Here is a 14261-nt window from a genome sequence, read left to right on the forward strand (position 1 = left end):
ACAATCTTAACTGGAATACAGATACAAAAAAAAATTATTTTCTAAATGCAACCAGCGCTTATTTCTCCTCCATAAACTCAAACTATTTAAAGTAGACAAGGACCTCGTGTTGTCCTTTTATCGCAGTATGATCCAGTCTGTGATGACTTTCAGTTTCATTGCCTGGTTTAATAGTCTGACAAACCAAAACTCAAAAAAGCTCTAGCAGATTAAAAAGTATGCAGCTAAAGTTATTGTGGCTGATGTAGATGATTTGACGAGTGTGTGTCAGAGGGCAATGTTAAAGAAACTGGAAATCATCTCAACTGATGACAGTCTTCCATTACATGTAGAACTAAAGTTCAGTAAATCAGGAAGGATAGTCGCTTTGAAAACCCACACAAATCGCTCCAGAAACTCCTTTCTTCCTAGTGCCATATGACTTTTCAATAAGAAATATCAGAGATAATGATTAAGGTTGTTGATATATATCCTGTAACCTTTTTTTTTGGTGTAAATATGTATTATCTAACTGCCTTACCTTAACCTTTCTTGTTTCTATTTGTCTGTTTTATTTCATTCTGTCTGTTCTTAGATGCAACTGAGAAGGCAAATTTCATGTTTTCTTGTGTAAACATGACTAAATAAAGAAACCTTAAACCTTAAATATAGTTAAACATTATTCACATCCTGTTTTTAAACTAGCGCACTGCCAGTTTGTTTCTCCATGGCTGCCACCATTTTGGGAGACTTTGTTGTGGTTACTAACCTGGTTGCTACCATATGATAACCAGAAACATGCAACATGTGAAGACACTACTGCAGCAGTATATAGGTCAGCGTCATGTACTTTCACATTGTCCAAGGTTGTGGATACTCAAAAAATGTTTCTCAGAGCATGTGTTTGTGATTTTATTTAGGGCTAAGACTTTTGCTTGTAATAATGGATTTTAGGGTTGGATTAGTGCTGAAGTTTAGGTGCAGATTCATTTGACTTTCTGATTTTTCAATTGGCCCTTTTCCATAATAAAAAAAAATCTGCCTTGTCAATTGTGGCAGAACACCTATCAGTTTCGTCACTCTGGTCTTTTGTTCTTCTGGAGTACCCAACACATGTATTGGTTGCACCACATCCTAGTGGACCCTGAATTCCCCTACTAGCCAGTGTGGCTGTCTCCCATATTTTTGGAAACTTTTGTGGGACCTCCTTCTGTCATGTACCATCCAGGTAGTGCCTTCATTTGGCAACCTCTGGGATTTAGGCAATGCAAAAGTCATTCTTCTAACTGCATTGCATTGAACCTGACAAGGAATTTTAGGCCAGCCTTTTAAATTCAAAGCATCAGCAAAATCTAGAAAAAACACAATATGGTCAGTTAGCCTTTGTGGGAATTTATGTTAAAGTTAAATAGCGCAACTGAAAACTACTGCAGTAGTTGATCCTTTTTAAAGAAAGAACTAATCACCTAACCTTTATTTTATAAGATCTTAGGCAAACAAACTAAACTGGATTAAGTGGGTTTGGAAATAAATGAATGGATGGATGGATGGATGGATGGATGGATGGATGGATGGATGGATGGATGGATGGATCTTAACAGGAATCATTCCATAAGGCCATTCACAAAGCAAGCATTGCTAGAGCACAGCACAACTGGCTGTTACAGGATGGATGGTCAAGGTAGATGTTAAAGGTGTAATAAATACAAGCAGTGTAATTTACTGCATTAATTGTTTCTCTTTAAAGAACAAAGCTAATCATTCAGTTCCTTAGGCTTTATATTTGCCAGCTCTATAACTGTAGAAATTTGTGAATAGTAGTTTCTATAAACATCAGAGTGTAATGCACTATTGAAAAAAAAAGCTAAATAAATACAAATTAAAAAATAAAAAATATGTATTTACAGAATAAGACAAGATACTTCAAAAGAAAATGTTGAGGTGGAGTTTAGTAATGTTCTTACATGCAGTGACAATAACTAATAGACTGCCCAACAATATTGTGTACGTAAGGCTCAATTAACAATAAAGGCTTTCAAAGGTACAGTAAAATCCGCAAAGCCACAAATTTGAGTGTGTTTAAGTGTACATAAATGCACTTTGTGAAGAATGGGTGTTCCATCCTGGTCTGGCTCTATCCTTGTGCCTCATTCTAACAATCCCGGTTTTGGTTGCCATGCAAACTGGTGAATTATGAGTTCACTTTTCATAGTTTTAGTTTGCACACACAACTCATTTCAGTAAAGCTACTGTATCTGAGTGAATATGAGTGTGCACATTGCGTGTGTTCCACAATGAACTGCTGCCCCATCCTTGTTTGTGCTCCATGTTGCTCAGATAGGTCTGTGTGAATGCTATTTCAGAATTAACATGTTCAGAAATAGAACATGAATGTTTTTTTTTCTGCAGCAAAATACGTATGCTGTTGGAATATGGTAACTGCATATGCACAGGTGACAACAAGTTTAGCAGTGTACATGAAAATGATCCCAAAGAGCTTTGCGAATCGAAACTAAAAAGCTAGATTAATGGATGCCTGTATTTTAAAGCACAGATGTGCATGTTTTAAGATACTTCCACCAGCAGATCAGCTGCCATCTCCTTGATTAGAGATGAGAAGCTGAAGAAATTGCAGTTTTATGTCACCTTTACAGTGATTTATTGTTCCAACCCATAACTAAGTCCTGTTTTGAATCTGAGTGACCTTGCCTGCTAAAAACCCAAGGTGACTAGAGGTCATTGAGGTGTACTGTCAAAGTATGGAAAGGGAGGCTGATTAGATGTACTGATAGCTCATACAGGATGGGCTGTTCTGAGTTATACTGGGGAGAACACAGTTTATTTTTTGCTCTAAGAAAATGATTTTCCACATTAATATCAAAAATAGCACTTTAAACAAAGTGAGCAGCTGTCCCACTTGCAACTCTTTCTCACAGCTACTTCTGTCTGTGACACTTGGAAGAGGGAGTCATTTCTTTGGGTCATAGTGGTGATAACAGGAATCATGAGACTTTTTCAAAAGCTGGCCTTTTAAAGCCCAATGTACCATGTGGTTAGCCCTAGTTTTGCACTGAGTCTCTAATTACCTTGAGCCATTTTTTGTTCCCTCCTCATGTTATTCCTCCTGCTGTGTGTGAGCAGCTGTACAAACCCAGCAACTATCGAAGACATGCCATTCATTAGCTGACACAAACTCTACTGGGCACTAAAGAGCACTGGCAAAGGCAAGCAGTCAGTCGGTAAACAAACATTCCAGAATATTGCTGAGCAGGGCTAAACCATTTCATTTCTGTAGATCAGAAGCAAGGAGGGGGGTGACGACAGGCTGCCTGAGTGACTAATAACCATTGACAGGCTAGGAAGATTCCACCGAGTAACACTAAGCAACCACTTTTCTAATTTTATTATCATTTAGGCCTGATTTTGAAACCTAGGGAACAGAGTTAAATTAGGTCCCACTCCAGTTTTCATTGCTGTATTTGAAACAAAAATGTAAATATCTGAATGATGATAAAGTACTATAAATGTGGTATATCCAAATGTTAAGGTTTTGTTATGAAAAGATTGTTTACTGTAGCACCAGACACAGAGCACATGCTCACAAGATGCTTACAAGGACCTATTTAGGATAACCTTATAAAAATACCAAGGGCCTCATTTATAAAGCTTGCATCTGCACAAAAAAAAGGCTTGAAATGTGCTTGCACAACTTTCCACACATATGTCAGGATTTATAAAAGAAAACGTGATGGGGAAACATGCATATATTTATGGCAATTTATATGCAACATTTCGGAGAAAGTGGGAAATGACGACACCTTTGATCAAGTAAGGGAATGCAGATTAAAACAGCTAAATGACAACTCGCTTGTGTAATAATTCATATTACTAAGCCGTTATTATAATGTACAAACATATTACATCTCAAAAGTAGTGAATGTGATGTACAGACTGTATTTTTGCTCCTTTTTACATGGGTCAATGCTCCATATTTGCCTTAAATAACGTTTTTGGTTGCTTGACAGCTTATATTGGCTTTTGTCACTTCTTGAGGAATTGGCCGACAGGTCAAGAATATCTCAGCCAAGATTCATTCCATTATGCCCACTGTGCTGGAAGCCTTTAAACAACCAGCAAGGTGCTGCATCCAGTTTTCATATGGTGTGTGTGTGCACATATATAAAATATAGCATGCTTTTGCCAACATAAACAGGAAATTTGCAGCAGTGTCCAGTTCTAATAACGTATTCAGAGAAACTGACTATACTGCAATAGAGAGAATGAAGCTGCTTTTGTTAACCATGGGCAGTGACATTCCAATAATGTAAAAGTCATCTGTGATGCCTAGTTGAAACTGACAGACGTTGTGGATCAGTGGCCTGAGTCAAGCCATGATTCATTTATCATTATCATTTTAGTAGCTTTGCACACATGATAGTATTGTATGGTGTTACATATACCTGGTAATAGTGGCATGCTGCTTAAGCGCTGGTGGCTTACGCCTTTCCCTGACCTTTCACTGGGCCAATTAAAAACTACCAGTTATCCTAACATACATAATGTATTTTTGCAATGGTGGAAAACATGAACACTTGGAAAAAAAAACATGTAGACAAGTCTCCCTAATTTAAAAGAAAATCTTGAGACGAGACTATTGCCAAGAGACTTTTTCAAGTCCCGCGAGACAAGACTATAGCCAAGAGATTTTGCCAAGTCCAGCCCTCCTCTCAACCATTTCTGGTTAACGGCCCACGCCCACTGTCCTCTCACCTCTCATTCGTGTCAATGCTTTTAACAGACACAGTTCCTGCACTCTCAGCTCTTATAAATTTTTACGTTTTCCTCATTTTAAGTTTCCAATATAATAAAAATAAAACTTATTATGTCCAAATCTCATTGAAGAATTTCATCCCGAAGGGTTATCAACAGAAGAAGTGAGTACACAGGCAATCCTAGCACCAAAAAATGATGAAGTCAAACAAATTAACGCGAAAATTGTTGATCGGTTACACTGCAAATTAGTTAAATGCGTATCAATAGACTATGCTGAAACAGTTGATGGTGATGGTGTGGTAGTTGAAAACATCAACTTACAATATCCCGTTGAATATCTACAACCGTTAACACTGTCCTGTCTTCCACCAGCCGAATTACTGTTGAAAGAAGGATGTATCATAATGTTATTGCATAATTTATGTAGTCCTGTGGTGGGTTGGCACCCTGCCCGGGATTGGTTCCTGCCTTGTGCCCTGTGTTGGCTGGGATTGGCTCCAGCAGACCCCCGTGACCCTGTGTTCAGATTCAGTGGGTTGGAAAATGGATGGATGGATAATTTATGTATGAATGATGGACTATGCAATAGGACAAGATTAATTGTATTTAAAATTGTTCGAACAATTCTGACATGTAAAATTTTGACAGTTAACAAATCACAGGGACAAACAATCAAAAAAGTCGGTTTATTTATTAGAGAGAAAGAAACAATATTCACTCACAGGCAGTTATACTTTGCGTTTTCACGATATAAGTCCAAAAACGGAATCAATATTCAATGTGATATTGATGAAAAGTTAATTCCAAATATTGTTTTTGTAAATGTTTTACAGTAAAAGTGTAAGTTTAAAAAGTATTTGCGTGTTAATTTCAAAGCCAAACAGAACGAAGACGTATAACACAACAAATACCTCTACGCAACATGAAACATAATTTTCTTTCAATTTATTACATTTTACTGTTTTTTACTATGGTTAATTACTCGCTCTAATGTAAAATAGTTACTTCTATTATGCATATGTAACAATTCCCATGAAAATAACAATCTGTTTAAATTGTACATCCGCTTCCCCATACACAAACAGCATTCCGCAGATTGGCTAGCGGGTAGCGCCCGCCCAGGGGTCGGTAAGCGAAGCGAGCAGGGGGCAGAGCCCCCTTGTTTATAGAGAAAATTATTCTGAATGTTTAAAAACATAGCAAATTGAATTCAAGAGAGAGGTGAGTGGTCAAAAAAGCATGACTTGTATGTGATCACCATTAAAGCACCACAAAACACATAGAAAGTGACATGAAGAGCTTATAGACTAGGTTCTTTCTTTCAAATTATTTCCCCATCCTCATCTATGATGACTTGTTGTGAGTACTGACTGCTAGGACAAGATTTCATATTCAAAGCCATTTCTACCTAGAATATTAGGAGAAGCATGAAGATGCACCACTATAATTCTTCCTTGAGCGAGGTACTAGCTCTTAAGGATGTCACATGTATGGCCAATCCAGAATTATAAATTATGGCTTGAATGATTTTGGAATGCCTGGTGGAGTCTTTCACTACCATACTTCTTCACAAACGGTTCTTAAATAAATTGTGAGATGCTTCATATTTTAATCTTGGTAAGTCTGACAGATACTTCTGTCCTGAGTCTCATTCTTTTAGTCATGGCCAGGTGAGGAAGAGAATATAAATTGACTGGTAAATCTAAAGTTCCATTCAAGAAGTTAGGTCCCATTTTAAAAACTCAATCTCATGCAGTTTTCTTAAAAATTTCCCCAGTCTTTCAGTTATCTCAACCCTGTCTAGTTAATAAGACCATGATACCTAAAGTCTTCATTAAAGTACTTCTGGACTATGGCCTGACATTTGGAAGCATTCATTCTGACCACCACACAAAGCTGCAAACCACTCCAGAGAACACTAGAAATCACAGCCTGATTCATCAACTGCAAACACAACCACTGCTATGTTCAGATCCTTAGACTGGATACTCTATAAGCCTTGACTTTGCCTTGCTATCCTGTTCACGAAAATCACAGACAGGAGATGAGACACCATTGGTAGAGTTTTACCCCAACTTTGAACGGATTTGACTTAACAAAGTATGAAAACACAGCTATCCTCCACGCATACAGAAAACCCATAGCATGAAGCAGAATCCAGAAATCTCATACAGCTGTAACACTTTGCATATGATACATTCTCATGTGGACACGATTGACAAACTCCCAAACAGCTAGTACATATGTTATTACCAGGCATTTTCAGTGTTTATTCTGGATCCTACTAAGAAGAGACAGTTCCATTTGCCTCCTAGCTAATCCTACACTGCGTTACTTGAACAAAGCCTTGGGTCAAAAGATAAAGGTTTAAGTTGGGAAGCAACAAAGGGTTTTGGCACCTAATTCCAGTGGTAGCAGGAAACGCAAAATTGTAAACCATAATGAAGATGAAAGCTAAACAGATGTAATTCCTTCAGGAATTTAAAATCCAAAAGTACACAGACTTCATAACTTGCAAATATCTATTCATTTATCTACATTTTGAGTAAAATTAATATAAACCACCAAATTGTTTAACATCACGGGACACATACTCCTCAAAAGGAAGGGTAGAGTGTAGTTAGCACAGTAGGCATGCAACTGAAAACAATAATTTGGGATGGGACTGGAGCTATATAGTAGAAAAACTGCTTGGAAAGACAATGAAAAGAGGAAAGAAGAAGAATGGAGTAAAATATGCAAAGTAAATAAAAAAGCTTTCCTATAAAACAAAGATACAGTAGCATTAGGAATTTAACAATAACAGTTCAGCAAGAAGATGGTAAAGGAAACTCTTAGACATACACCATGGCAAGCAGAGTGTTTGTGCACCACAGATGTTTGAGGTAATCTTTAGGGAATACTTGGCATTTGAGAGATGACTACAAAAATATAAACATGCCACTCTTTTGTGACAGAATGAACACAATAAATATGATCTTTAATAAAGGTAAATTCCATGTAGTTGATATAAAAACTGGTTGTCTAATACTTTAGCATTTTCAGACTCTTTAAACATTGGATGAAATGGAATAAAAAAATAAATAAAAATAACTGCAATAGACAGTTATGATGTATTGAGTGGTTTACCTCAAGGAATCCAAACTGAGACAATGCATTTTGTAATGGCATGGAAAAGAAGGCTACAGTGCAGAATGATGTGATATTGCCATGCTTTCTTGTTTCTTTTCTTTTATCCAACATTATGTTTGTGTTTCTGTTTTATATAATTTTCTGTTGAATTTTTGCCATACTGTATATGTAATTATATAGAGTATTGCAGAGCTTATATGTAGAAATGTACTTCATAAGAAAAATTGCATTTAATTGAATCAGGTTAGTGGAGGCAGTAAGCCAAGAACTGTATAGATGAATTAGTGTGTTATGCATTTATATGCCCCTAAATTTAGACACTGACATTAAGTATTTTGTATTAATTTATCCCAATGATACACAGCCTAAGAAGTTGGAGCCTCTCACAGAAACTCTACGCGTTACAAACACAGAACTACAGTTGGTTTCAGGCCATGGCAGGGCACACTCAGTCATACACACCTATGCTCACAATTAATCAGTAAGGAGGTGTTAATTGTCTTAACATCCATGTGTTACAGATATGGAAAGACACCAGAGAAAGCCCACAGAAACCTAGAGAAGGCATACAAACTTACCAGAGAATGTGACTGGGTTTGAATTTGGATCCTGGAGCTGGGAGGTAGTAGCACCAAGCACTATGGCATCCATATAAAATACAAACCACAAGGAAAGGAAAGAGAATAGGCGAGGAGAAAGTGGGGGAAAACAGATTGAAATTGGCTATTGGCAGTGTAAAATTATGGATGAAGATCAAGGCCGCAGATGAGGAAATCAGCCATCTTAGAAAAGAAGGACTTAGATATTGTAAGTGTCACAGAGAGAACTGGAAGAATCAGAGAGAACACACAAAGGTATGAAAGAAGAGCAGAGACATAAAGAAGATATGAGTGAAATACAAGAATTACATAAGGAAATATTTTTATCGAGCATATTTTTGAGGAAATAGTACCTCCAAACCTGATGTCATAGTTAGCTCTGGGAAAAGAGTGGCATCTTCCTGTAGGTAAGGGGTAGGCAGCTGCCCCATGTGGAGGAGCACAGGGACCTTCGGGTTTTGTTTGTAAGTGATGGCAGAGACGATCATGAAGTAGTAGCAGTTTTGCAGATGTTGTAATGGTAATAAAGACAAGGTAAGTCCTTCAACAAAACGTCTAATTTTTACAATCAGTCTACATCCCCATTCTCAGATCCTGGTCTCTGGGTAGTAATTGAAAGAATGGCATAATAGGTACAAGCTGCCTATATGATGATCGTCTGTGAGATTGCTAGACTCAATCACCATGACAGCATAAAGAGCTCAACAAAATGGTAGATCATTGCTGTAGAACCACCGCATCTCTGAGTTAACATAGATGAGAAGGGTTGGACATGCATTTAGGTATGGGCATGGTTTAACAGGTATACAAGGCAGAGCACACTGAGAAAAGACCCAAGGTCCAGCCCAGAACATGCTGGACAAATTGTATTGTTCAACTGGCCTGAAGGAAATGTTTTGCTTCAAAAATAAAACAAAAAAACAATATGTAATATATGACAAATGATCCATCAATTATTCTATTCAGCCAGAACTGTCCAATCTGCCATCTAGATCCCAGGAAGTGGTGCCCATCCTGGCCACAGATGCAAGGAGGTAATGAGCCTGGCACTGCATGCAGAAAGTTCATTACAGATAGATAGATAGATAGATAGATAGATAGATAGATAGATAGATAGATAGATAGATAGATAGATAGATAGATAGATAGATAGATAGATAGATAGATAGATAGATAGATAGATAGATAGATAGATAGATACTTTATTAATCCCGAGGGGAAATTCACATACTCCAGCAGCAGCATACTGATAAAGAAATAATATTAAATTAAAGAGTGATGAGAATGCAGTGCAAGTTAAAAAATGCAAGGTGAAGAGAGGAAGGCAGGTATAACAGTCAATAACATTGTATAATGTTAACTTTTAACACCCCCCCCCCCCCCCCAGGTGGAATTGAAGAGTCGCTTTGGAGATACAAACTATCACAAATCCCAAATTTCTTATATCACACTTTTCAATTCAGTGCCTTATCTTCTTTATCCCTGCAGCCCCAGAATGAAAAGCCAAAGCTGCCAAGGGGCGCAGTTGCCACCAAGGCTACTCGGAATCAAAGTCTTTTTCACAAAGTACTGCTACCAACCTGCAAGATGAAGAGAGACCAGAGTGGAGAAGAAGAAACTGACAGGTGTTCTGCTACAATTGACAAAGCAGATTTTTTTTTATTATGAAAAAGGGCCATTTGATCCGAAAAGCAAAAATTGTAATTGTTAATAACAGTGAAAAATCAAAATCAGAAAGTCAAATGAATCTGCACCTAAACTTTAGCACTAATCCAACCCTAAAATCCATTATTACAAGCAAAAGTCTTAGCCCTAAATAAAATCTCAAACACATGCTCTGAGAAACATTTTTTGAGTATCCACAACCTTGGACAACTATACTGCTGCAGTAGTGTCTTCACATGTTGCATGTTTCTGGTTATCATATGGTAGCAACCAGGTTATTAACCACAACAAAGTCTCCCAAAATGGTGGCAGCCATGTAGAAACAACTGGCAGTGGACTAGTTTAAAAACAGGACGTGAACAATGTTTAACTATATTGAAAGGAAAATAGAAGTACGAGATAAGCAGAGAACTTGAATCTACAAAATTACCTAACCCCAATTACTGTCATGTCAAAAATGCAAAAATAAAAATAAAATAACAATCAAAACTCTGCACAGTTATAATGCTGGGAAGGTAAAACAGACAATAACTTTGTATAATGTTAATGTTTACCCCCCGGGTGGAATTGAAGAGTCGCATAGTGTGGGGGAGGAACGATCTCCTCAGTCTGTCAGTGGAGCAGGACAGTGACAGCAGTCTGTCGCTGAAGCTGCTCTTCTGTCTGGAGATGACACTGTTTAGTGGATGCATTGGATTCTCCATGATTGACAGGAGCCTGCTGAGCACCTGTCACTCTGCCACAGATGTCAAACTGTCCAGCTCCATGCCTACAAATGAGCCTGCTTTCCTCACCAGTTTGTCCAGGCGTGAGGTGTCTCTCTTCTTTATGCTGCCTCCTTAGCACACCACTGCGTAGAAGAGGGCACTCGCCACAACCGTCTGATAGAACATCTGCAGCATCTTATTGCAGATGTTGAAGGACGCCAGCCTTCTAAGGAAGTATAGTCAGTACACCGAACCCTCTCCCACATGGACAGAGGCAGTGGTGCTGTAAGAATTATGTTTCTGGACTTCTCTAGCACCTTCAACACCATCCAATCTGTGCTCCTTAGGGACAAGCTGACAGAGATGGGATTCATACCTGGTGGCATGGATCATGGACTATCTTACAGACAGACCTCAGTATGCGCGTCTCGGGAACTGCAGGTCTGACATTGTGGTCAGCAACACAGGAACGCCGCAGGGGACTGTACTTTCTCCTGTCCTGTTCAGCCTATATACATCGGACTTCCAATACAACTCGGAGTCCTGCCACCTGCAAAAGTTCGCTGACGACACTGCTATCGTGGGCTGCATCAGGAGTGGGCAGGAGGAGGAGTATAGGAACCTAATCAACGACTTTGTTAAATGGTGCTACTCAAACCACCTACAACTGAACACCAGCAAAACCAAGGAGCTGGTGGTGGATTTTAGGAGACCCAGGCCCCTCCAGGACACAGCTTCAGGTGAACATCCTCACAAACGCACACTGGCTTAGTTTAGAGACACAGAAATCAAAACAGATAAATAGGTCTTAAGGAGAAAAATGTTCCTAGTGCCCGTTATTAAGCAACCTTTAACAGTAAGCACCATCACGAGGCACTTTATGCATATTAACGGAAATTTCACACGTACACAAGCAGACTACCATGTCCGTATTCAAGGTTGCTGTATGAGAGACTTTGGGGGCTTTCCAGTTGAATCTAAGAGCTGCATGTGGAGTCGCCGGTCTCTCCAAGCAAGTCGCGCTGCCTTACCTAGAGGGGTCTGCGCTTCTACCTGACAATAGAACACTGCGCACATGGCGCTATGTGGCTGATAAGGAGCTCAAGTAACGACACATTTAAAGATCAAGAACGTCAAACAAGCAAAGCCAAATACAAAAAAACATTACTGGCTCGTCTGCAGCTCCAGGGAGAAGCATTCATGTAGGATTAAGATGATAAAAGAGCCACCAAGATTACGAGTCTCTGATGTCGATCCTTTTCCATCAAACGACAGGGTAATTTTACATCTGATGTTTTGGGCATATTTTCTGCTGGGATGTAAGCGTTTTGCAGTTTTATTGAACGTGCAATTTTAGAAAGCCATATCCACAGTGTCTGCGGTGCTTCGGCGAGATCGACACAATATTATATAATTTATGTGAAATATGTTTAAGCCCCATACAAAACGGATCGATGTTTGGATACATAAGCAAGGGGCTGGGAAGGTCACATTAAATAAGTCACCTGTACCTCTACTGTGGACGAAGCTGGCTATACTTGAAATCGTCTTGACACACTTGAATTATTAGGTATAGTGCAGGCACGGTATTCAAAATTCTCAGGCGCTAGGACCGCGGGCAGTCCACATGCAATCCATGCCAAGAGGCAGGTTGAAATTCGTAATTATCAGCAGCACGAATACACGAATATTAATTAAATGTAGATGTACAAATCACCGATGATGGAAATGAATCTTATGAAGTCCAGGTAACCAAAATATGTAACATAACATTAAGCAATCACAGGAAGCTTTTCAGATCAAGAACTGCGGCGTTATTCATTGGCTTTCCATACCTTTGTGCCGTACCCCAGGATTGTGCCCGCTGCATTCTGACGGATAATATTCAGATACTTTGCAGGACCCCCGAATCTCCAGTGTCACGCTTTGTCATCCCTCCATTCGCCTGTCCCCAGTTGCTGCGAAGAGGCCTGGATAGCGGCATTGAAGATGCGCTCCTCATCTCATTGTCCCCCCTCTGTTGTAATTACGCATGCACCCCCCCTCTCCGCCGCCCCCTCTGCTTTGCACGGTCTACGCGAAGTGAGGATTTCGCTTCACCGGAGCTCGCCGTTTTGCTTCATGTTCTGGTGATGATAACGATGACCGACAACATGTAATCAAGAAAAAACGGGCAACAATAAGCGAGCTGCAGCTTCTTAAGAGGCTGCAGAAATACCTGAGCCATTAAAGGAACACCTTACTAATGAAGGCCATTAATCTTCATTATTATTATTAGAAAAATGTCGGAACAATGTAATTGTTTAAACAGCTGAAATTCACATTAGAGATCAAAATCGTGCTAAAAAGTAGGTCATACATATTGTGAAACACAATTTTGACATAAGCAGATCAAAGGCAGGAACAGAACTCTGGTGGGAAAGCCGTTTTTTCCCCCAGATTCACTGATTAATATGTGGATGATGGATTATTTACAGTCACGAGTTAAATATGTTTACTCGCCTTTTCAATTGGGAAAAGAAACTGAATAAACTCAGACAAGTAAATCCCGGTCAGATAGCTACCGGTCAGCCAAATCACCCATGGGCTAAACACTGCGCCACTATGACATCCACATGCATAGCCCATGGTATGTAAAGCAAAGAAACAAGCAAAATGTTGGTATTTGAAAGACATAAGGGACAGATTATTGCAAACCTGGAAATTATTTTTAGAAATTTTTAGTTGCATACATTAACTTTTACCTGTCACATCCTCATTTCACTCTTAAAAATAACAGCTCTTTAATGGTACTTTACTGGGTTGTGTAGTTCATCATAGAACGATTGCTTGACAAAAAGCCATTTAATTCTGAGAAGGGTTCTTTATATATGAAAGTGGTCCTTTGGGCTTTGAAAAAGGTTCCTAATATGTGGACAAATAGAAATCTGTAATGATAGCAGGCTACCTAGCAGGATATTAACAGATCGTGAAAACCCAAACTTAGCCCGAGTTATTGTATGCAGCAAGAGCCCTTTCAAAATCACAAACCCATTGGTATTTCACAAATCAGTTATCAGCTATTTATCCAAGCATCCCTTTTCTTGACTCACTTATCCAGAGCAGGTCCCATGGGAAGGCAGGGGCAGGGGGGGGGGTATACCTTGCCATGTTTAAATGTCCCCTCCTATGACATCGTTCTGAAAAACACCATTATTTGTAACAGTGCACTTTGACATACAAGTTTCAAGAAATTAAAATGCTCTATCTATCTATCTATCTATTGTGAGGGATGGCCAGCAGTTTATCCCGGCCAACACCCCCAGGCCGCTAGAGGGAGTCCTCCCTGCAACATGGAGGTGCCCCGAATTCCCGCAGGGCATTATGGACTATGGAATATGGCTGCACAGCCCTGCTGGATACCATG

The 14261-nt window shown here is 39.2% G+C and overlaps 1 protein-coding gene across 1 annotated transcript in view; it reads right to left on the reverse strand.

Moving 5' to 3' along the window:
• pde4dip (phosphodiesterase 4D interacting protein) overlaps positions 1-12852 on the reverse strand; it is a 264076-nt gene extending 251224 nt beyond the window's left edge. Inside the window, exon 1 of the mRNA XM_051933237.1 lies at positions 12691-12852. Coding sequence (XP_051789197.1) covers positions 12691-12725 — 35 coding nt within the window. The 5' untranslated portion in view covers positions 12726-12852. The remainder of the gene's footprint in view (positions 1-12690) is intronic.
• Between the last annotated feature and the right edge of the window lie 1409 nt (positions 12853-14261).

This window comes from Erpetoichthys calabaricus, chromosome 10 (genome assembly GCF_900747795.2).
Source record: "Erpetoichthys calabaricus chromosome 10, fErpCal1.3, whole genome shotgun sequence".
Taxonomy (NCBI): Eukaryota; Metazoa; Chordata; class Cladistia; order Polypteriformes; family Polypteridae; genus Erpetoichthys; species Erpetoichthys calabaricus.